Source organism: Rhynchophorus ferrugineus, unplaced genomic scaffold (assembly GCF_030347505.1).
Source record: "Rhynchophorus ferrugineus isolate W39M unplaced genomic scaffold, kcgeb_rfMv2 rfM2, whole genome shotgun sequence".
Taxonomy (NCBI): Eukaryota; Metazoa; Arthropoda; class Insecta; order Coleoptera; family Curculionidae; genus Rhynchophorus; species Rhynchophorus ferrugineus.
The window spans coordinates 81,144,537-81,169,047 of NW_027472581.1; the positions used below are offsets into that span (position 1 = coordinate 81,144,537).

Consider the following 24,511-nt stretch of genomic DNA (forward strand, 5'->3'; position numbering starts at 1 on the left):
GCAAAAGTCAAACTTATGCGTGAAAAGTGACGCAAACCGCCACCGCCGCGATTTTCGCCATTGTAACTTTTGACGTAGCTAACAAAATTTTACGATACGAGATTGTATGTAATACACATTATAGGTTAATGAACAAGGTAAATCGATTGGTGCGTATCTAGCAGTGTTTATTAGATTTCATTGTTCAAGTTAGTTCGTTGTATTTTTTATCATTGGCAAGATTGACAAACCGGGAAAACAATTTTGACGTATCGATATCAAGCGTATTCAATTGTTTCCGAATGTAAACATGAATAGATTTTAATTTTTCTACTATTTGAGTCTAACCTCAACATGGAACAACTCAGTTCCCAAACTGGTAAATAAATGTGACCGCAGACTCTTAAGAGGTTAAAGTTAAGATCGATCTAATTTTGTTTTAGAGAAAATAAGCACCTACGAAACGTCAAGAACCCGCCTTTCGTTAGTAGATGAGAACAGAAGCGTTTCAAATAATGGTAAACAATTACACTTATTTCTTATTTGTTATATTTAAAATTGGTTTCAGATGATGACTTCCAAATGGATGGGTTTTATGTAAGAGAAAAATCGGATAAACGTAACGATGCAGAAACAGGTTAGAGCATATTTTATTTTTACTTAACAAAATTCAGAATCCTGTTTGATGAGTACTGTTTAACATTAAGTACTTTTTAGTTCCAAATACAAACAATGAGGATTATCAACATTCTGAAGGTATAAATATTTTTTAATTATAGTTTATTGATTTACTCTTTCTATGATTCGGCTTTGTTAAAATAGATATTTTTCAGCTAACATTGATACCACTGAAAAACACAATAATGGTTAGTTTTAATAAAATGTTTTTTTTGTAAACACAATTACCAATAATTTTTAATTTTTAGAGGTGAACAATGAAACCAATGAAAATAACTTGAATAAACAATTTGAAGGTAAATAATTAGGCTTTTTAGCAATTTAATACATATTTTTTTATAAATTTGTAGATGGAGATGATGATAATACAAGTGGTATTAATATACATAACTTGTCTAAAGGTACTTAATTTTCAATGTTCATATATATTTATAATCTTCTCATATATATTAAATTTTAGATCTGGATCAAGGGGTTGACAACCCTACTAGTCAAAACAAAAACATAAAAAAGAAAGTTCACTGTGACAGTGATGTAGAAAAAGATGATGTAGAAGGTATAGACAAAATAAATAAAATACACTTAAGTTACTATAAAGGGGCATTAATTTCAGAAGAAACCAATAACGAAAGAGGCAATAATGATGTAATTAATGCAAATGGGGAGGATAATGCAGTAGAATGTATATTAATTAACACTTAATAGAAATGAAACTAACAATGTTTAATTTTAGGCTATAATAATGTTATAGAAAATATTAATGAACATAAAATTGATAATGGAATTAATGACAGTAACAAGAAAACAGATATTGTTCAAGGTTAGTATTTGATATTAGTTGACAATGTTTTGACATTTAGATATTTGACATCATTTCATTGATATTTCAGAAGGTTCTTCAACACAGAACTCTATGCCTGATTCTACACAAGTCCTGATAAATGGAGAAACATGTAATGAATCTGATGAGATTCCCGAGGAACAAGAGTCAGTTATTAATCAAGACAAATCCAAGACAGAGTCCAACAATAAAAATATAAATAAACATAAGCAATTAGATGAAATTGATGATAATGATGTGCCGACGGTTAATGAACAAATTTCAAATGATAATGAAAGTGAAGAAAAAAAATCAAATAAATTAGAGCAGAACACTGTTAATGAAAGTACTTTAGATGAGCAAAAAGATACAGAGGTAATACAAGATACTCAGGATGATAGCAGTAGGTTATCTGAAAAAAATACATCATCAAAAGGGGCAAAAGGGAACCGTGTGGTCATTAAAAGAGTCCTTCCTAAAAGAGAACCAACCAGGAGGACCAATCGTAACATAAAAAAAAATTCCAATCAATCTGAAGGCGCGAAAAAAGAACATAGTGAGTTATCAAATTTATCAATTTTGAAAGAACATTTAGAACGACGTGAAGAAATGGAAGACATGATCCAGAATGATGTGGATATGGATGAGGATTTTGATCCATCATTGTTATGTCCAGATATTTCAATGGATGTTGATGAAGCTTCTGTTATAACAAATAATGGTAATACTTTGTGATTATTTAGATTTTTTCTTCAAGATATACATGAAGATCAGTCGACATTCCTTATACCACATTAATATATTTTTTCAGTTGACATTGTGTGCTTGAAATATTAAAGCAAATATGTTTTAGAAGATGGCCCAGATGATGGCAAGTGCAGTCCTTTACCTTATGAAGCTGTGTTTTCCGAAATGGTCGATGAGATTACAGGAACTGAAGTCGAATTTGAATTAACACCCAAAGAACTTCAACTAAAGAGATCAATGTTTGGTCCCAGTAAGCCCTACCTTTTTGTGTATCCTACTTTATTGGTGTTTATTATCATTGGTTTGCAGACAACCCGGTTCATTTCTCAAAAATTCATTGTACTGCCTGTAACTTGCACTTGGGCAGCGCTTTGGCAGGTGCTAATAACCGTTTCGTGCATCCCTTACTTAAGGTGTTGATTTGTAAGAACTGCTATCATTTTTATACCAGTGGGGAGTTCGAGAAAGACGAAGATGGTAGTGAATTATATTGCAGGTAAGAGCATTCATAATTTGTAATATGAGTTATTCAATAACGGCGGGTCGATGTTGAAATGGTATGAACTAGACAGTCAGTATGTGGCTAACATGTGATTTTTCATATTACAACTGATCTGAATGGTTCAAATTACACAGACTACTATTCTGAATACGAATATTAAAAGAAAAAACTACTTTATTATTTAGATGGTGCGGGCAAGGTGGTCAAGTATTATGCTGTTCTTCTTGCGAATATGTTTTCTGTAAGGTAATGTAGTACATATTTTAACCACTATCATGTTTCATTTCAAATAAAAGATAATTTTATTTCATAGAGATGCATCAGGAATAATTTTGGTCAGAAGAAATTTAAAGAAATTCGCGACAGCGATGACTGGAACTGTTTCCGATGTGATGCTCCCCAACTGTCCTATCTTCGTGCCGCTTGTTCAGAATTTATGGACTATTATAGGAATGAGATGGCGTAAGTAATAACTGAGAGGGAATTCGGACGAGATCTGTCAAAGTTAATGGTTTCAGACGTGTAAGGCCTTTAGCTGAATCACAACCAGAACTGATGACGACGGACTACACCAAGTGCTGCAGCAACCCGGAGCCTAAACCGGAAGAGTCAAAGGTTGCGCCCCAAGCAAAATTGAACAGAAGGAAACGGAAAGACTCCAGCGACGATCCTGATTATAAACCAGTGACCGAGGAGGAGGAGGTCCCCAAGAAGATGCAGAGAATTTCGTTTACTCCAGTAGCAGTGACTGTCCCTAGTAGTGGTTTTCGCCCTTTGCTGCCCAAGTTAGCGCCCTCCACTCCTGGCGTCAGACAAATCTTGCTTCAGCCACATTCCAACATCGGACAGGTACAACATAGACAAGTGTTCAGGGTGGGTAATACTACATTCAGAGCAAAGTCCATGTCTACTCCCAGATTTGCTGTAAGACCTAGTATGGTACATGGTAAGTTCCATAATAATTATATTATGATTAATATTAGCTATTAGGTTCCGAAATAAATCGTTATAATTTTTCGCTTGAAGTTTTTCTTATTTTTTTGGAAATATGCGATACCATCTAGATATTGAAGCATTCTATTCATTTAACGATGTTCACACTTCAACATTTGAGAATAATTTTCCACTCGAATTGCTACTGGATTTGAATGGCGAGTAGTATTTCTCTTTTCCTTACTTTCTTGAATGGCACCCAACATTTATATTATTTGATTTTACAAGTATAACAATTTAATGCGATCGGATTGATAAGTCTATAAATTAGAAATAGTCAGAAAGAATTACCTTACTAATCAGTAACGGGTATTAAAGGATGCTGGATATATCCATATATCGTTATTTAAAATAAAAGATGTTAACAATTTACTTACCTGACTAGCCAAAAAGCTCTGTAGCATTAACCGTCATTTTATCTATGCAAACTCCGACAATTTTTGAGTGTTTAGGTCCATGGATCTACATTTTTACATAGCCACGTACAAGTACACTTCACACAACCCATAATGAATATCTAAAATAAATTATAATAATGGTTTCGCACCTAACTTCATTGTTTACTAACTGTACACTGACGTCATATGAAATAGGCAAGCTGTCTGATGGGAATTTCAATCTTAAAATTTAAAAAAATGTAGAATGTAGAATTAAAAAATAAGTTATGAAATGTAAAAGGTTTAAAATAACAAAAATTTAACATCATATTTTATGGAAAGAAGATGCGACTTATCTAACATAAACACTGCATCTTGTCTCTTCGTAAAGGCACTACCGCGTGATATAACACTCATATTAAGTTAGATTATTTAGGGCGAATAATTTTGAAAAATCATTCTATATATTCCAAGATGTTTACTATATATTAAATTTGTATTGTTTTTGCAGAAAATAAAGGTTTTCAGAGAAAAACGCTCTCTTCTATTTTAATATTTAAAAAGTTAGAAGCCAAGGCAACAATATAATTTTTTTGTGTATTAATTATGAATTCTAAATGGATATGTGGTGTGGTCCAATACAAATGCACACCAAATGATCAAAAACCCAGAAATTGCCGAAGTTAGCACATAATATATATATATATATATATATATATATATATATATATATATATATATATATATATATATATTGTTAGTCCACTGAACACGACGTAATTTACTCTGATTGGTGTTCAATGGTGGATTGCTACTTTTTAATCATATTTTATCGATTATATCACCAATGTCGACCTAAATATGAAAATAAATGCATTTTTATCTGATTTCATTAGAAAATAAAACATTTTTGTAATTTATATTATTTACTTAATTATAAGCTATGTTAAATTCCGATAATTGTTATCAGTTATGAAGTGTAATTGGACTAAAATACGCTTTTAATTTACTATTATATTTTAAGAAAGGGATGTAGCTACTTATTGAGGCGACTAGATTGCTGCTTGGGTCTTGTTTTAACTTGAACTGAACATGTGTTGTAAACCACTTATGTCCAGAATATTTGAAATAGACCAGGATTCTCAACTGTGTCCGAAAAACCAGTCCTATAGCAATTGCATGATATAAAGTCGTTATTTATTTTACTATAATAGATATATACCTATCATATAGCTCAAAATAATACGTTTTTGTTAACAATAGGCTAAAAATGGTTATTTGTATTTTAGGTCAAAATTCCATTCTTAAAACTTTGCCTCAACGCATGCCTGCACCACAACCTGCTACAATAATAGGTTAGTATTAGTTAGATTTCATTGCATGTTTTATATACAGCAAATTTCGCTTATTATGATCTTGGTTATAGCGATTGCTCAAGTCGATAGTCTGGAGAGTGCATCTTCGATAGTAAACTCTGGGAAAATGTTTTGATAGGTCTAATCATTGAGGGAGCTGAAAACGCGTCGTTCGTAATAGTAATTTCTCATTCTTACTGATCGAAGGAATTCAATCTAAAATTATGTAATACTATTTAATGATGTTATCGGTTTATCATGGCGTTTTGTATACTTTTCCTTGAACTAATCTAACTTTTCCTCGCACACACATGTTCTTGTGTTATGGGATCATACTCGATTGCTACGAACACTCTACACTGCAACACTTTTCTTTTCAGAAACTAGACAGACTAGCAAACAGTTCTAGTTAAAAAAACAAAGAAACTGCATTGGTAAACGAGTAGGTGTATTTTATTATTTAAACTGTTTAAGTTTGGTTTGAATAAACTTTTGATTTTTAGATATTTATGTGAATTGGTATATTTATAATATAATTGCGATATCAAAAATCATATAAATTCAATAATTTTGGAAAATATTGTTAAAATTTGTGTTTATTTTAAGTAATAAAAAGTAGTTTTTAGTATTTCAATCGTATCTTTTTGATTTACTTATCTTTAATTTACTTTTTTATTTTTATTAGTGGTTCATCAGGAACTTAAATACAAGAACGTAATTTCCAATTATGCCTGTGTATTATACAATGTAAATTACTGGATAATATCAAATACATTTTAATATATTTTTTATTACATCTTATGTTGGAATGCAATCTTAATTTACAAATTAATTTAATGCTATTGTACTTGCATCAATACATAAGCAAGACAACATGTATGTATCTATTTCACATCATATGTTGTATGTATTTCCAAAATGTAATTTCTCTCCAAACGCCTTTACAATAATTACCGTTACTCTATGCACTTGGCCGATTCTTGAGTGGTGATTTTATAATCCAAACTAGAAATTTGGTATTTTTATAAGTGGTTTGACATGTTTTAATGGGAGTTTCACAAATAATTTGGACATCGCAGGTAACAGCGAAATAGGCCTGTAAGATTAGATTTATTCTGCGGATTTGTTTTTGTTGTTTTTCTAAATATCAATAAGGAATAAATACTTTGTCACATTAATAGTCAAATGTCCGTTTTATGTGGTTCTTATTGGTCCACTAATCATCGTTATAACCAAAATTCATTGTACCATAATTATAAAGATACTACTGAATAAGTTCTTGTAAATGATGACGGTTTTATGTTCGTAGCACCCAATAAACAACAGGTTTTCGCGACCGTTCGAATACCAAACAAAACACAGACGCCGCCTTCCACACCAGGAATGAAGCACGAATGGTTTGAGAAAACCGTACGCGCTGCTGCCAGAGTGAACTCTAATCTTTCTTACACCCTAACCCAACTGAATCGACAACAGTCACAGGCCAATAACGTAGAAGCCCTAGCGGTGGTTCACAATAAGCTTCAAGAAGTCCTTAGCAGTTCCATTAACTCCCTTATCCAAATTAGGAAGAATCTTCGAACCGAATTTATAGCTGGTAAGTTTCCGATCCCTCAGAACCTACCGCTGTGAAAGAGCTTCCGTTTTCAGGAATTAAAAATGTGAAATTTCCACAAGCCTTGCCGACCTCCAACACACCGATCATGGTGAAGGATGATGACGATGTGATCATTGTGAATTCGTCCGCGACCAGACCTACAACCACCTCAAGCCCTCCTCCGGTAAGTGGAAGGCTATTGTTGAAAGGTATCTGTTGATCCGTAACGTAACTCGTTTGCAGCTTGTTTTTGCCTCTGGCACATCGACGGCAAAGACTACTGAATCGAAGACTACTAAACCGGCCTCTCCAAAAGCCGGTCCATCTTCAACAAGGAATAACTCGATGGCGCCGATACCTAGAGGTGGATTTCTAAAGGTAATACTTATAATTTTTAAAATATTGATTACATTGTTACTAGTCGTTCATGACTAATCTAAGTCTATATATATGTTTAGGAAGGCTCATCAACCCTATAGTATGTGGTGTAATAATGTTTATGTAATAACACTATTGTTTTTCTATTAAATGCTACACTACATTACACAAGATCAAATGGTTTGATTTTTTTTAGTATGTGTTCTGTTCTGACGTTATTGCTTATATAATAGCAATTTATTACATACTGATGATTGTGATTTTCTTCCAATTGTCCAATACATTTTCCTATATTTTACCTTCAGTTCTTTCTTTTTCTTTTTTACATGTTCCTTCTAGTGAAGTTTTGCATTAAGGTTCATTCCAAGATATTTAGCATTGTTGCTATATGGAATTATATTATTAGTTATTAGTGGTTGAGCCGCTTGATTATACGTGAACTGCACATGCACAGATTTACTTTCGTTAATGTTTTTCCAAATCTGGGTCCAATTATTTATATTGTAATTTTTTTATTTGTTTATTTATGACCGTTTTATGTAATTTTCGTGTGGCTTCTTCGCTATTATCTCTGACAGCAAGAATTGCAGTGTCATCAGCAAATGTAACCATTGTGATATTTTCCATTTGTGGTATATCACATCTGTAGAGTAAGTAAAGAATTAGCCCCAATACACTTCCTTGTGGTACACCTGCTTTGACTTATTTTATTGTGGAGTAGGTTTCCTCCTGTTTGACTTCAAATATTCTGGCTGTAATGTAAGATTCAATAGCTTAGTGTATCGTTTCGGAAACACTTTCTGTAGCTTATCTACAAGGCCGTCATGCCATACCTTATCGAAGGCTTGTGCCACATCTAAGAATATAGCTGAATATACATTTTTACCTTCATAAGATTTTTCAATTACATCTGTTATTCTATGCACCTGATCAATCGTCGAATATTTGTTAACAAACCCAAACTGATTTGAAGCTATTAGGTTTTTTCTCTCTATAATACTTAGAATAGTCATCATTACAATAACCTGGTGTTGAAAAGTTGGAATTCAGAATCTATGATTAAGCATTCTTTTTTAGTGTTAAGTAGTGTTGCTACTTTATTTAGGCAAAACGTCGTAATGTTGGGGCATCAACTTTCATCTTGGCTCTGACATATAACTAAATTCTAATGTAATAAAATAATGAAACAGAAATAATGTTATCAAATACAATTTATTTTAACATTATAGTACATCTAATGCATATATTATTGAAGGACATGGACATAAACTACAGTTAATTATACATCCAATAATACAATAGTTTGTCGGCTAGAATTGTTTTATCATATTTACATTGTATCCCTTGGAGGTCTAATCCACCTAATTCACAATTGTATATCCAAGTAATGTATTTTACTTTCATTAGAGATCATATTTGTCTTTTTATGTTTAATTCTTGTTTCCTTTGTTAGTGCCTTCTTGTCAAGTTATTTTCATTTCGCTATATTTCATCTGCAACTTAGATAAAATTAGATATAATCACTGTATTCTCCCTAATGCATTTACCATATCTGCAAAACAGTATTCCTTCTTTCCTCATAACATTTTTCGGCAAAATGCTTTCAAAAATGGTATTTTTAAAGCAACGCATGAAGATTCCATTAGACCCCTTCATGGGTTATCTTTAGACCATTTAGTTTCTGTATTTCCCAACAGTATCTAAAGGGATGTTCTATTAAAGAAACTACTCACTGTTTTTATACAAATCATGAAATTGATCTCTGATAGAGCTATCATCAAAGTGATCTTAATTCGTCACTTCATATGAGGTCAATTTCATTTCGGTGCAACAGTGCCAATATATAACAGTTTACTTTTCTCGGTAATGCATTTTAGTTCTCTTCTCTCTTAACTAGAGTAAAATGAGAAGGAAAATATTGCCCGATTATAAAACGAATTTACAAATTGCAATAGGCAATAAGTTCGATATCGTGGTAACTTGGTGTCTCAAAAGAAATTTTAAAGAACATCTAGTGGATTGATTTTATATAAAAAAAGCAAGCATATTGAAAAATTGATTTTTATATCATTTAATTGAAAGTACATGATGTGGAATCCTTTTTTTTACAATTAAATGGACAATTTCGTAATTTTTGTGAAATGTTTTAGTGCATGCCAAACGGTCAATTGTTTTAAAAAATATGATGTTACAAACTTGTGTTGGGCTATATGGAATCATGTGACTAGTTTTGGTCAAAATATTTTTATTTTGAGTGACAATCAGAATGTCCGAAACTTGGACTATACGATATACGTGAGAATATGCCATTGGACTGCTTTATTACTGGTCTATTCCAGAACATTTATTTATTTAAGCGGTTTCAGTTTTTTTTACCAACTTGTATACCACATTTTGTTGTTTATAATAAATGCAACTCTTTTTGTTGTAATAACAAGGGCTCTTGGCAACCAATCTGTGAGTTATTTGTTTTGGATTATGGCAGTAGATTCACTTTTCAGCTGCAGTTTTGTGTCGATAAATTAAATAGGAAAACTAATCAAAATGTAGTTGTAAACTAACTGTTGTAATTTTAAAAAATAGCAGGTAGAAATCAAAACTGTTAAATTTGGCAATACTTAATTGAGAACAGAAAATATTTTTGGATAAACAGAAGTTGAAAATGTAAAAAAAAAGGAATTGTAAATGTTTATTAGATTTTCATATAATCCCATTGAATAGTTTTTGTTATGAAGAGCTTTTAATTCTAAGAAAACAATAACTTTTTGGTCAATAGATATTAATGCTTTTTTATTTCTATATAGGTTAGATCTTTTTCGGCATTGCAAAACGTAACATCAGAATGTATAACTATTCCTGATGACCCGCCGGCCCCCAAGGTAGAAAAGGATATTTGCCCCGAAAAGGACGAAACCAATGCAGTTGTTGAAGAGCCTGTCATTATCGACGATCCCAGTTCAGGTACGTCCGACCGGATGTCCGATGCATCACCTCCGATTACACCATAGACGTTTTCTGTTGCAGAAAACGGCGAGCGCGATGAAGAAAAGGCGGATACGCCATACGCCGATTTCGTGTATAACGTGACAGAGCAGCCCACACCCGAGGTGCAGAAAATGATGGATGTCGTCATTGAAGTGAGGCGATCCCGCGTGGTGGATGAGATAATGAGAATGGCAGGTCTGCTCCCTTGTACAATGCACACCGCATCTTCCGATCAATCTTAGTAAATGTTTATTTTCAATGATTTTTAAGTGGCTATCCATTAAACACTGACTAAAGGTATTGATTGCTCGGCTACTCGATGAACATTGATTATAAAGCGATTTCGTAAAACAAACGAAAAGCATTTACTGTATATACACCTTTTTTTTTGTTAATATTTATTTTCAACAAAAGTTATTAAGCCGGTATGAAGCATTCGTTATTTTGTAAATAAATCTAATTGATTGGATCATAGTTATTATGTTTATTAGATTCCTTTTCCTTTATTTCTGTACCGAAAAGTATTGTACATACCTTAATTAATTCTGATTTTAATAGGACTTTGTTCATATACTTCTTTGTCTTCTTCGACCAACTCATGCGCTGAATAAATTTAGTTGCAGCCAAATTGAATTATGTTATTTTATATAACGTTGAAACTAAATAAAATGTATAAATAATTACACAAGCTGATCTATTGTTTTATTCTTTTAACATATTGTACTTTTGTAAGTACAGGGTAGTATTTGCTGGCCCAGATACACCAGCAGTGTTGGGCCCTTTAAACCATACAGCAAGTTTCTCAGCTCATTATGTATTAGGGATATGTATACAATACAGTGTTTTAATTTTGCTAGTTTTTTTTATAATCGGGAAGAAAAATAAGCGCAACACCAAGCTGGCGGTTATTTTTATGTTAATATGTTATTGTTAATATTCTTTAACACTTAGGACTTTTCCAGGGCAGTTTCTCTGGGGATTCGAATCGTAAATGGCTATCGATTATAAAGATGAATTTTATTGAATTATATTCATTACATCATTAAATTTCATCAAATAATTACAAAATGATATCGGATTCAATAAAACGACAAAATCTAGAATAATGAATTATATTCATAAACCAATATAACATACAAATCAAAAACAACTTTTAGTACAATTTAAATAAAAAAACATCTCGAAAAATACACGAGCTCCGGGTGGAGCTCGTTCCACCCTGAATAACCATATAGATGTAAAACAATAAGGCAATACGAATATAATAATTAAATATTTTACGTAGCAAAAATCGGCCATGGACTCCAAAGGCCGACGGGGGGTACGCAAGCGGGCCATCTCCCACCGTCGTCCCGGTTCCATCCCGAATACAAGTAGACGTAATACATATACAATATTATCTAAGATAAACTATGTATGAAGTATATTTATATAAGAGGAGGCATCATCTTCGTGATCGTCCTAGTCATCGTAATTTGATTATCGGCCGCGATATTTAGCGAATACAGAATCGATGCACAAACTCAAAACGCGGATTACTGGTAAATTTTGATGCGATAAAGCGGGAAGAAACAACGGAGGTGCTATGCTTATATAAATATATCTCAAAGGTACACAGACTGTTATAGTTTTTCTTCTCTTTCTTTCTTCAACAAATTAAGGGGACAATTATGGTTCAAAAAATTGGGGGGCTTTTCTGCGAAACATCATCTTCCATCGGAGGATCAGTTCCAGTTTCATAGAACTACCGCCAAAAATAAAAAAATACATACGAAAACAAATTTCAAAAAAACCGCCGCCACTGCTTGATTCTAGGGGCGGGATCAAGACGAGTCCGGTTGATACGCAGGATCTATAAAAACAGAAACCCGGGATTAATCCAAGCTGGTGCGGGTAGAATAAGTTCGTCCCCGAATCTAGTAAATATAAACCGATTTAGGAAAGAGAACAAAAAACACAACGTAATGAATAGAGAGAAAGAGAAAGTCTCGATTCCTGGATGGGTATAAAAAAACACCATCCAGGCGATGGCCACACCACGATTAATAATCATTATCATTTAGTAGTAACTTACAGCTAAAAATCTTTGGAAATAGATAACAATATTAGTCAAAAATGTATACACTTCTTTCTTAATTCGTTTAATATGACAGGACTAAGACACAATTAATTATTTTTTCCTTTTCGTTTAATAGTAATAGGTAGCTATAGGAAAACGTCGGTATCGGTGTTGTCCTGCGCACCTTCGTCACAATAAACGAAAATACTAATTCGGATCAGCAAATTACCGTGAACTAACGTCTCGACGTCCACGTCAGTATCACCAGGGTGCGTCATATTTGCCTTTTTCATTCCATTGTCACCTCGGCATCGCCGGTGATACTTAAAATCAAGCCGGTTTGATCCGAATCTTTACACAACCGCGAAATGTATAATATAGGTATGTATATTGTTATGTATATATATATGGCACTTATCAATAGAAAACGAAGGTGGAAATAGGTACAACCCGACCCGAGTTCTTAATCGCGTTATTAATTTGTTGTTTGTAACGACATAAGATTTGTGTTGTTTAAAATTACGATGGATAAGAAGGGGCTTTTAGAACGTGATATGTTCACACATACATCTTCGAACATTTGTACTTTAGAAAATGACTATTGAGACGTTTTATGATTGAAGCCACAATGGATAAACTGCAAGAAAACATGTATAATATAATATCTGTTTCCTCTTTACTAACACTTCACCTACTCGAAAATTTGTCGAAAAACTTAGAATCAGAATAAAAAATATATACGATTTGTATTTCGTCTTTTTTCTTTTTTTAAGTTTTTTTTTAGTTTTTTTCCTCTTTTTTATTATAGTATATAATCAATAATATATTTGGTATATTACTTATAGGTTTCTCATATCGCTTATTGCTTAACAATCCACAAGTTTGTTTTGTTTCACTTGCTAACTACCATGCAGCAGCACGAAAAACTGTGACAGTAAAAAAAAAATAACACACGAATTGGTATATAGATATATATGTATAAGGTATAATAGTACTTGTATAAAATACTAAAAAAATAACTCTCGATATAAATAAAACTCCTTTTTGTGTAAATAATGTAACGGGAAAGAGGCGCGTCGCGACGCCAGCTCCGAGGCTGCATAGGGTAAGCGTCTTTCGTTGTTCCATACCCATCCTCAGGCAACAATAGATAAAGTGTTTCTCTCCTCGGCGTTGACGTTTCCACGAGCGCAAAACGATTGGCAAAAAAATCAGTAGTAACATAGTAACTGTTGTAAATATATAAATATATAGGTTGTTCTTGTCGGCTCGCCTTCTTTGCGACGAACACTCACATCTAATCACCAAACATTGTACTGACGCGTGCTTTACATTATCTAAGCACGAACATCGATTCTTAAAAAAATGTGGGAAGGGGCTGGTGGTTTGGGGAGTGATCAAGAACCCTAACAACTTCTCTCACATTTAGAATAACTAGTTAAAATTTTTTTTAGAATATTCTCTGCTACACATAAACTATATCTTTTTTTATATGTATACATAAGGTAATATGTAAATGAGCCCCAGTCGACTCTTCAGGATATTGTCGGTCGAAAGGGACAACGGGGATGCGCTTTGTGAGTGTGTAGGTGTATTTGTAAGGGGGAGAGGGGCGGGAAGGCGGAAAGTACCGGTCACAACCATTTAAATTTCTAGTTATGGTCTCGAAAAGGAGGTGATCTCATCGAAAAAAGCCAAAAGGGCTCCTACAGTACACTGATATATAGATATTTAATATAAGGTATATATGTTGTGTTTTAAGTAACGATGCGTTATTTTTCCATCGCGAAAGCGGCGCGATCGACACCGTCAAGCCGTAAACGACATCGTCGTACCATCCCATGAGATATGTGTCGTGCGAACCGAACGGAATAGTACGGCATTGCGGACGCCCTCAGTCTCGATCGCGCTCTCGTTACTAACATACTAAAACATGGTAAAAAATATAACTTTGCAAAAAAAATAAGGAAACAATAAACACACAAAAATAATACGAACGCGCGAAAATTAATACGAAAGAGAGAGATATACAGAAAAAAAAGACCGAAACAAGTCTGGAATGATATGAGAACTAAAACCGAAGTCGCTAAAATACTGACCGAGAAATACTTATTGCTAAACGAATCTTCTTCTGTCTGTCTGTCAAATCAGGAACAGACCGATGACTAACAACAAACGGAAAACCGAAACTGTCTCATTGTATAGTCGTCATGTATATAATTATGGCAAAAATTACACATTGGTATACGAGTATCTAAAAAATGTCGGTACATACACTAAAAGTTGTGATTGTAAAAATTATCGAAAAATTCTATCACATTGACAATATATCATATCAATAATAAGATTAGAAATCAACGGATCAAAAAAACACGTCCTCATTTTTTTTGGTTTGATTTTTATTTTTTTCTAACGTATATTTTTTTCTTTTCAGTTTTCCTCGTTTAAACGGCGGACGGGGGGCGCGTCCCCCGTGGCGCTGTTCAGACGCGAAATGAGCAAATGCAAGTCTTCTACGGAACGCGCTCTCTACGCAATAATAAAATTTGTGAACCCCTAAAATAATCGAAAAATCCATCTGGTAAATAAATAAAAAAGACTTATATTGTAAATATATAAGACTATATAATATATATAATAATATATGTCAAATATTGAGATTATTGACATCACATCGTAAGATTTAGAAAGAACAACGCCGCCAGGATTGAACTGTCCGCGATTTGTATAGTACAAAAAATATATAATAGAACAATCAGCGACAGCTAAAAAAATTCAAAACGCTATATACAACACGGATGGGTAAAAATGAATCATACGAATAATGCGGCGCGGACCTCCCATTCTATCTTCAAGGAAAAACTGGCTAAACTGCGTATGAATTATTGCACATAAAAGCAAACCTCTGCACCGTCACAAAATGACTTCATCCGGGAGGGATAGTCGTTTCGTGTGATTCACCCCCACCAAACGATAATAAACAAGAAAAATTAAAAATATAACTCTATATAAATAAACGTGTCCGGGATAGTCGACCACAAACCGAGCCAAAAAAAAAAACAAAAAAGGAGTAAAACTAAAGTTAAGGCCTATAAAAATGAAAACATGAATAGACACCGGGGAAAAAATCGTCTCCACTCCTAGAAGTAATACCTAAAACGGCATAAATGACTGTCTTCAAACACGAGATGTATAACGGCGCGGCAGTTCCATCCCAACGAGCTCATTAAACAGTGTGTATAAGATACGGTTACTTCAAATACATAAACGATCTGGTTTTAAAATTCGAGTTTTATATTTTTTTGTGATTTTTTTTGCACTTGGCTTTTTATCATTATTTACATATATAAATTTAAAAACCGCGAGTCCGCGAAATAATCGGTCGGACCACAAACGGCGGCACGAAAAATAACAACAAGAGCCTAAGGTCACAACTAACCTGAAATACTATTATCACAGGCATGTAATACCATAGCGGGCAAAATCGATTATTGTAACTTGGTGCCCGACACGGTGTTTTTAAGTTTGAGTCCCGGGGCCGAGTCTCCTCGTCGAACGGCACTGCCTGAACGGTGGTCTCGGCTCGAGTTGGGGTGTGGGGAAGACTATTCCACGCCCGCTCAATAGCGGTCTAGGCCTTCGGCTTTTAACGGGTCGTGCGAATCGTCTAACATTTGGGGACGTTTGGCACGACGGGCGCCCGTTGGCAGTGACTCGTTCGCCAACAAGCCCCTCAACTCCATCAGAAAGAAACACGCACGCAACATCGATAAAATATTTTCCTCTTGGGAAATGCGGGTGAGCGGGTTGTTTTTTTTTTAATGAGTGTTGACATATACCGAATCACACAAGCTTCTCGATTAGGCTGCAACTCTAGGACAACAGCGTCCTACTACTACAATGGCACTGAATTGAGGACCAGGTGAAGGATGTGTCGTGGTGGTGTCGGTTGGTGAGTAGGCATAGTGGCGATGTTAATATGACAGGATGGACAAGTAGTAGAACGCGGGAGAGAATCGCGAGAAACTTTAAACCGATAGGATATTTGATCGTTGTGCGGACGATCCAGGCGCTAACCGAATCCAGAATTTTGTTTACTACACACATCTACGCACGAAAATAAAAAAAAAACATCACAAGGCAATGGACACGTTAAGTTTGAAACAAAACTCTAATGATTCATAAGGCAAATATTTCGCGTACATAGAAGTGGATGGATATATATGCGATTGAAAAGGTAAACAATTAAAAAAAAACAAAAAAATTAAAGCTTCACTCTCCGAAAATAACAAATCGACTCCTCGAAAAACAACGCGTATAAATGTAAAAAGAAAAAGTAACACGCGCTTCATCTCAAGCAAATTAAAAAAAAAAAAACATATGCGTATATATATATATCTATCTAAAAAAAAACAATAAAAAATAAAATTGGCACTACGAACAGAATTTCTCCCGAAAATCTATATGTAAAAGAAAATTAACCGATAAAATCAAAACAACCGAGGAACCGTTCCTCTCCAAAGCCAGCAAAAAATATTAAATCTAAAATAATAATAAAAACAAAATGTAGGAACCATGTGTACACGGCGCTACCGTAACTGGGCGGTAGTAAAAAGAATGAACAAAACCCAAAAACGCGCGCGCGCTCTTGTGTGTGTATAGTATATAAAATTAATTAACTTAAAAATTAAGCTTTGGATAATTTCAGTTACCTCAAAATGGATACAAAAACTTAAACGTCTAACGTGTTTTAAAAAAAATCAGTTCGATACTATATACATAGCGAGATCAATGGGCGGGGACGCCGTCCCTAAAGGATGTATAGGGTGTTCAACACCAGAACATGGTGGTTGTTTTTGGCCAAGGTCACCACGTAACCTTCAGAGGTGATTTTCAGACCGCAGCAACGTGACACCTAAAAACAGATGCAACTTTATCAGTAAGCAACAAAGAATCAATAATGGTTAGTTCTGAAGAATTCAACAGCTCTCGGTAAACTTCAGTAATTTTCGCCTGAGTTTGCGACGTTGTCATTTACAAGCAATCGAGAGAGACCCTGGCGTTGGTAGGAGCTCTGTTTTGTAAGGTTAAGAATTGTTTAGTTTATTTCTTCTTGTACTGTTCATATTTAGATTATAAATGGTAGGCAATTATGAATAAATCATCGATTTGTGAATATTGTCAAAAAAAACTATTATAACGGTTAACTTCAAAAGATATGAGGATTTTCCATCTAGTTGATATATTAAGATTTATATAATATTCAGCAAGCAAACCAATGGAATTCCACAGGTAAAAAACATAACAGTAGCGTCACTTTCTTCTGCTTCACTTAACAAGCGTTGAAGCATTGGTAAAAATCAATGAAGGACAATATGAAATGTAAAAATAATATAGCCATGCATTTATTCGTGTATGTTCTACACAGGCTTAACGCATATTGATTTGAATTGCATTATTTCCTGTTATTAAGTGAATTCAGAGAGATGCGGCTTTTGCACATCGGAGAGATTCTATGAGGAAGCGAAGGTATTTTTAGTACTTTGTAAGATATATTATTAAGTAATTTTAAAGATAAATGGATGCTTGTATTTTTATATATTGATAAATAAATAATATTTGTTACATATTTTATTTTATTTTTTTTCCCTTAAAAATAAATATGTTTATAAAAGGTTAAGTAACTAGTAAGAACAATATATAAACCTTAAAATAAGACAGTAACTTTTAACTTGAGTTTCAAGTGAGATTTTAGATTAATTTGTGAATTTCAAAATATATGTTATACTATTTAAGTATACGAATAATTTACAAGAAATCCGGTTTGTTATTTTAGTGTTTATGTATTGATAAATAATTACATGTTGTTTTACTTTTTCTTTTCAAAATTATTTTAAAATGAAAGATATTTATAAAAGATTAGGGGACGAAAAATATATTAAAACATTTTAACTTGGGCCTCAACAAAAATATTAGATTCTATGATATTAGGTTAACTTGTGAATCCAAGATAGTTTATTCTAATTATATTACATTTTCAAGTATACATATAATGTCCAACAACTGGCAATGTTGCAAACTCAAACGCTTGTGCGCATGCAGGGATTCTCCAGAACTAGATTCTTGTCAAAGAATCGAAAAGCGCAAAAACTATAACTGTACCTTTACGTAGGGGCATTCAAACTCGGATATCAAAGAACCATCCCTGGCGAACACGGCCACGTGGAACCGGTTGCCATGGGAGTCACCGATCAGCACGTCGCCCGCATCGGAAATGTCGATGCCGTTAGGGAAGTTTGTCAGGCTTTCGCATCCGATGCGACGCAAGAACTGACCATCTTCGTTGAATACTACCACATTGTGGCCTTTAAAGTCGCAAACATAGAATTCCTTGCCTGTCAAAAACATAATTTCATATAACGTTAAATTAAAATAATTTAAATATAACAGGACTATCGGGGATGTCATGGATCTCTGCAATCGAATGTCATAATTTTCAAATGGAAATTTATTTACATCCCACATCAAAATAAAACAGAAGAAGCTTTTTATCTCTAAATGTTCTTCTACTGAAGATTATATTTTAGTTCATTGTTTTGGTTTGCTTATTAATATTTTAATTTAATAAAACTATGTTAATATTCTAAGTCTAAAATAAAAGTACAATCATATATGAGATTGATAAAATTTCAAACTCAAAATCCCTCCATCCAAAATTCTGGGTCCACTAGTCACATAATTTCATATCCATAACACCCCTGGACTTTATCCACTGACCACTAATTTAAATATCACCCCATCATCAGCCAAGTTGAATAAACAGAAAAATGATTAATTTTGACTTGACTTACCATGAATGGCAATATCAGATGGTTCCCTCATGTAGTCGCTGCAATCAAACCACCGCCAAAGATCGCCGTTCTCATGGATAATAAAAACTGTCGGGCTCACACTGTCTACAGCAACAATGTCCCCATCCCCTGTGACAGCCAATCCAGCCACAATATCAATATACCTTATAGCAATTTTCTTCAAGAAGTGACCATTTTTTGTGAATATCTGCATACGAGACCGTTCGTTGCCTCTGTCGCACACCACATACTTGCCAGTAGTACGCATTACGGCCACCTTGCGCGGGTACCACAATTGACCTTCATCCTTACCCGGGATGCCAAATTGGAACTTGAATGAACCAGTCTTCTCAAAAACCTTCAAACACACACCCAATTAACTCGAGCATTAACTTATAGCGGCGTAGCTTACCTGAATGCGATGATTGTTGGTGTCCGCTACGATGATATCTTCATCCAGGCCAAGGCAGAATCCGTGCGGCGAATTGAATTGACCCTTGCTAGGTCCCAGTTGTCCAAATTTACACCTGATTTGCATCGGACTAACCTTGTTAGTGCGATTTGGCACTGGGTTTGGATTGGCGGTGGGCGCCGGTAAGATATTGGGTAGGGTGGGGTCTGGAACAGAAAATGATAAATAATCCGGCCAATACTACCAAAGATAGTCGTTACCATTCGGAATAATATCTTCCGGGGTCGACAATAACGGTGAAGTCGACGTAGATACCCCACCAAAACCATTCATTAGATTATTAGACAAGTTCAAAGAGGCCGTGGATGTGGAACGTACTAGCATATTGGAACCGTTGGTAGGAAGTGACGGATTTGCATCTAAAATAACAAAAGGAATTTGTAACTATACCTCATAAACAAAAGTTGGCATAAGAAGTAATGGTACGATTTCACTATCAAACAAAAACGTGGTGGTTCGCTGTAGGTCAAATAAACGATCAACCAAGGTCTGATCTCCATAGCCTACCCAAAGAAGAAGCGAACATACGTCATCGACATGTTTAATGTAATGCCTGTCGCAATTTGTAAATTCGTTTTAGAATCAGAAAATATTTTCCTTCTCATTTTATTCCAGTTAAAAAGAGATACAATGTTATGTGATATGTTCAAACAAGTAAACGAATGACAGTATAAAAGTCGTTCGGTTGTCAAATGTCCGCAAAATTCTTTAAAAAATTAGTTATAAGGACTACATGTTATAATAAACCGACAGACGTTGTTTTAACGCTTTGGTTATTTTGATAAATTTCAAATCGTTGTTTATTATTACTCTGACTGAAAATGCCGAAGTCAGACGGAACAAATTGCGTCTATAATCAGTTACATCAGACAGGAATGAGATAATGGAGGCCCCCTCTTGTCAATAAAATTGGTTAGAGAGGTAAATATTTTTACTGTTAAATACAAAACTGTTGCAATAGTTTTTTAACGGTTCTCACACGAAGCGGTTGACGAATATAGATCAGCTTGATGTTAGCTCTATTACAGATCAAATATATGAAATGTATCAAAACATATATAATTTAATTCATTATTTCAGAAGAAAATATCTGGAAAATATCCAGAGATAGCTCAGATCTATAATATATGGTGTTTGAGGAATGTAGAACATCCCCTTCGTACACCGTTAACATAGGATTTAAATGGTGTAAAGATAACCACTGAAGAGCTCTAATGGAACTTCCAGACATTGCTTTCAAAATAATACAATTTTTGTTCTTAGAATTGTTGAGTTGGAATGGTTAATAACATCTTTGGTTTGGATGAACTCAATCAGACACATTAAGGAAAAAATTGACAAAAGCTGAAATTGTGAACAAATGTTAGATTGGAAATGAACAGCTTCGTTATTGACTTGAATTAAACTTTCTGAATGTGGGATTACGATTCAATGCTGACAACTTTCAAGACAGGGTGATCAGAGTGGAATTAACTAAAAGTGAATGTATAATTGAGATATTGTAAAAGGTTGTATTGTAGAGTGTGAACAATTTATGTGCTTAGATATGTGTATAATTGTTTAGAATTATACATGAGCATTAAATTAGAATGCGAGGAGAGAATGAAAAACGTTTTGTAGATATGATAAATGCATTAGGGGGAAGTCAGTGATTAGTTTTATCAAGAATGGTGTACACATGTAGTAACAGAAGAATCAAAAAAATACAGTGATGTGAAATACTTGACAAGGAAATACACCATTGAAGGAAGCAAGAGCTAAATGTAAAAAGGTAAATGGTAATCCAGAGGACCCCACTACATAAAAAAACATGCCCAGAACTCTTACCTCATGAGGAAAATAATTCAATGTGAATATAATAAAACAACTCTAATATAAACCATTGAGGTTGTATCAGTAAATGCAGTTTAAATTATTCAATAATATATGCATTAAATGTGCTATAATGTTAAAATAAATTATATTTGATAACACTTTTGTTTCATTATTTTATTTAGACTAGAACTTTGTTATATGTCAAAGCCAAGATAAACTAAAACTCAGAGTTGATGCGGCAACATTGTGACGTATTTAGATGATATATGGCCACTGCTAATTTGGATGTAATATATAAGGCGTAACATTTACCGTTTATTAAGTCCTCTATCATCAAGTTCGAAACTGAAGGGGATATGCGTCGGAAACGGTTAACAACGTTATGGGAGAGGGTAAGGGGATCGTTCATGTCCGGAGACATGTCTGAGGTGTTGGAGAGGGCAGGATTAGAGTCTAAAATAAAACGATGTAACTAGATTGAACACAAATATTGTCGCAGGAACATTTCAAATAAAACAGATCATTGACGGTATTAATACAGCCTATTCAGCATTCCTACAGACTAACAAACTAAGAGAACTTTGTTAGATATCAACTAATTTACTTACCATTACCGTTCAATCCCAACTTGGCCAAAGAAGCCAAATTCTTGAAAGCTGTGTCGTTGGTTAACAAATCGGCCAGATTGAATGGGGGCGTCGGTGAAGTGGCTGCACTATTAGAAGTCTCTGCCAGTGTGGCGAGTTGAGCTAGGTTAAACTCAGCAATACTGGAATAGCCTTGAAGATTTGGCGTAGAGGAAACGTGCGGCAAGGGGGGACTCCCCATTTGAGTGAAAGTTTGCAAACTATTAGAAAGATTGCTATCAAAATTGGATTGAATCGTGGTGGGCAGGCCGATAGACGTTCCATTGGTGAGAGCCGATGCTTTTGGCATAACATCGTTGATACTCAACCCGGGCAGTTCGATAATTTTGATCACAGGACTGTGCACAGGAGATACCAAGATGTTTTCGGTGATGAAAGTACCAAAATGTTCTTTCATAACCTAAAATATATAAACTGACTATATTTTTTTGGAATATACAATAACCAAAACATTACCTTCTCAAAATTAGCAAAATCTGACTTAAACTCGATGGTGAAAGTCTTCTCACTTATGGGCAAGTTGGTGTTGAGAGCCATTAACCTGGCAGCAACCACCTTACGTAAATACATCATCTCCAAGACTGTACCAGTCTCAAGGAGTTTGGATGTGTACTTGCAAGCATCCTCGAAATTGCTGATTGTCTTTCCTAGCTCGTCTGACTGTTTCATTATCTTGAGTTCCCTATCATGATATAGTCTGTTTAACTCTTCTAGAGCTTCATCCTAAAATAATCAAAATAACAACATATACATAAACAAATACTGTATATACATAAACAAAAAGCAACCTGATAATTTACACTAACCTTACACTTTTCTAAGACAGCCTTGTAACTTTGGTATGTTTCATTGATCAAGTCTTTAGCTGCGGACCGTTGATGATCCAATTCTTCCATATTTCCATCCAATCCATTGGACAACTTCATCAATTTTTCAACTCTTTCCTTACTTTTGGCAAGAATACTTTCCATATCCTGGCGTACTCGTATTTCAGAATCAGATACGCCCTCAGTGGGGTGGCCCTTATGTTCGTTTTTAGCGCACTGTCCACATATCAAGCAGTTACATGAGGCACAATTGTAGATGATATTTTCACCAGCATGCAAATCGCATTCTAATGGCTTATGGATAGTAATTTTAATACCATCCTAGAATAATTAGCACAATTAAAATTAACCCTTTTAAAAACAAATAATGAGGTTCTTATAGCAACAACATACCTTTCTCATGTCCTCCAAAGCCACCACTTTGTGCGACTCAAAGCATCTCATGTAGTGGTGGGCAGAATCGCAATTGTTGCATAGTAGATTATGACAGGTGTTGCAACGCGACTTGGCAATCTCCTTGGCAGTACAAGAAGTGCATGTAGGATTCATAGAGTGAGACACATCAGATACATTGGTTTTAGTCACGTCCAGCGGTAAAGCAGCGATTTTCTTTAGGCCCACCTAGAAAATTTTTATTATTGAACACTTCAAATAACATGAAATAATAATAATGGTGTTAATATTTATGCACTACACAAATCCTTCTAATTATGTAAAAAACCCAACTGATAAGTTACCAATTATTTTTACTATTTTTGTGTTGCCGGTTTTGTCAATGATTTGTCATTGAAAACAACATTTATTCAAGTTTTGGTATTTGAACTAGGGATTTAACATGGAATCTTTCTACAAATATGCAATCAAAAAACAATACTATGGAAGTGTTGGAAATAAATTAAAATATTTACTTTATGATGGTTCACTTTAAAACACATTAAAAATACACCCACAAATTGATAGTATTTAATATCATATAAATCATGCAAATTTAAAACTAAAGATAAGAGATAATGTAATTCATACATTAGTTATTCATCATATAAAGTGGCATTAAAAATATATTTTACATTAAGTTTAAAATTTACATTAAGATTAAGTGAAAGTAAATGTTTTTGAGCTATTGCGTATATTATAGACTAATTAAATGTTATTTAAACATATCAGTTACAGAAATAAGCCATACTTCAACAACTAAATAACTATAAATGACAAATCCTCCACAAACTTACAAGATAAGAGACATAGATATTATAAGATATCAGACAGATAATAATTGTTACTGAAGTTGAATTAATTAAGTTCTGTATATTTGTATTTGTTTATGCAAATCTTCATATCATTCATTACTTTGTAGACTTGTTTACTATTGTAGACTACATGTTATGCAATGGTACTAGATATCGGAAATAAAAAAACCCTTGAGTCTTAC

General features: G+C 34.0%; 3 protein-coding genes across 12 annotated transcripts in view; 1 reads left to right on the top strand and 2 right to left on the bottom strand.

The window, feature by feature from the left end:
- LOC143191443 (TBC1 domain family member 19) overlaps positions 1-4,231 on the bottom strand; it is a 29,150-nt gene extending 24,919 nt beyond the window's left edge. Inside the window, exon 1 of the mRNA XM_076396507.1 lies at positions 4,097-4,231. The gene's annotated coding sequence lies outside the window, so the exon portion shown is untranslated. The remainder of the gene's footprint in view (positions 1-4,096) is intronic.
- Positions 1-11,099, top strand: ADD1 (ADD domain-containing protein 1). 3 transcript variants are annotated; one of them, XM_076396498.1, is made up of 23 exons: positions 1-137; positions 194-358; positions 423-497; positions 548-616; positions 697-735; positions 813-845; positions 906-953; positions 1,008-1,058; positions 1,118-1,213; positions 1,271-1,339; positions 1,391-1,477; positions 1,548-2,198; positions 2,331-2,474; positions 2,534-2,720; positions 2,912-2,972; positions 3,040-3,188; positions 3,245-3,672; positions 5,386-5,451; positions 6,761-7,048; positions 7,102-7,232; positions 7,292-7,426; positions 10,231-10,387; positions 10,451-11,099. In XM_076396498.1, exons 2-23 carry the CDS (start codon positions 334-336, stop codon positions 10,651-10,653), a joined length of 3,192 nt encoding a protein of 1,063 aa, XP_076252613.1. In that variant the 5' UTR covers positions 1-137; positions 194-333; the 3' UTR covers positions 10,654-11,099. The 3 variants fall into 3 exon arrangements, with proteins under 3 accessions (XP_076252613.1, XP_076252612.1, XP_076252614.1); XM_076396497.1 differs by having other exon boundaries at positions 60-358; XM_076396499.1 differs by having other exon boundaries at positions 60-358; positions 2,334-2,474.
- Positions 8,785-24,511, bottom strand: part of mei-P26 (E3 ubiquitin-protein ligase meiotic P26) — a 17,352-nt gene continuing 1,625 nt past the window's right edge. For 3 of the 8 annotated variants that reach the window (XM_076396501.1, XM_076396500.1, XM_076396502.1), the window contains exons 4-13: positions 23,476-23,703; positions 23,062-23,403; positions 22,712-22,978; positions 22,217-22,655; positions 21,921-22,061; positions 19,994-20,152; positions 19,734-19,939; positions 19,322-19,679; positions 18,633-18,865; positions 17,194-17,385 (exon numbers count right to left, since the gene is read on the bottom strand). In XM_076396501.1, the coding sequence (XP_076252616.1) occupies positions 17,281-17,385; positions 18,633-18,865; positions 19,322-19,679; positions 19,734-19,939; positions 19,994-20,152; positions 21,921-22,061; positions 22,217-22,655; positions 22,712-22,978; positions 23,062-23,403; positions 23,476-23,703 (2,478 nt within the window). In that variant the 3' untranslated portion in view covers positions 17,194-17,280. Of the gene's footprint in view, positions 8,920-8,973; positions 9,127-12,051; positions 12,264-17,193; positions 17,386-18,632; positions 18,866-19,321; positions 19,680-19,733; positions 19,940-19,993; positions 20,153-21,920; positions 22,062-22,216; positions 22,656-22,711; positions 22,979-23,061; positions 23,404-23,475; positions 23,704-24,511 lie in introns of those variants that run through there. The other 5 variants (XM_076396505.1, XM_076396504.1, XR_013004504.1 and 2 more) reach the window with 4 other exon arrangements.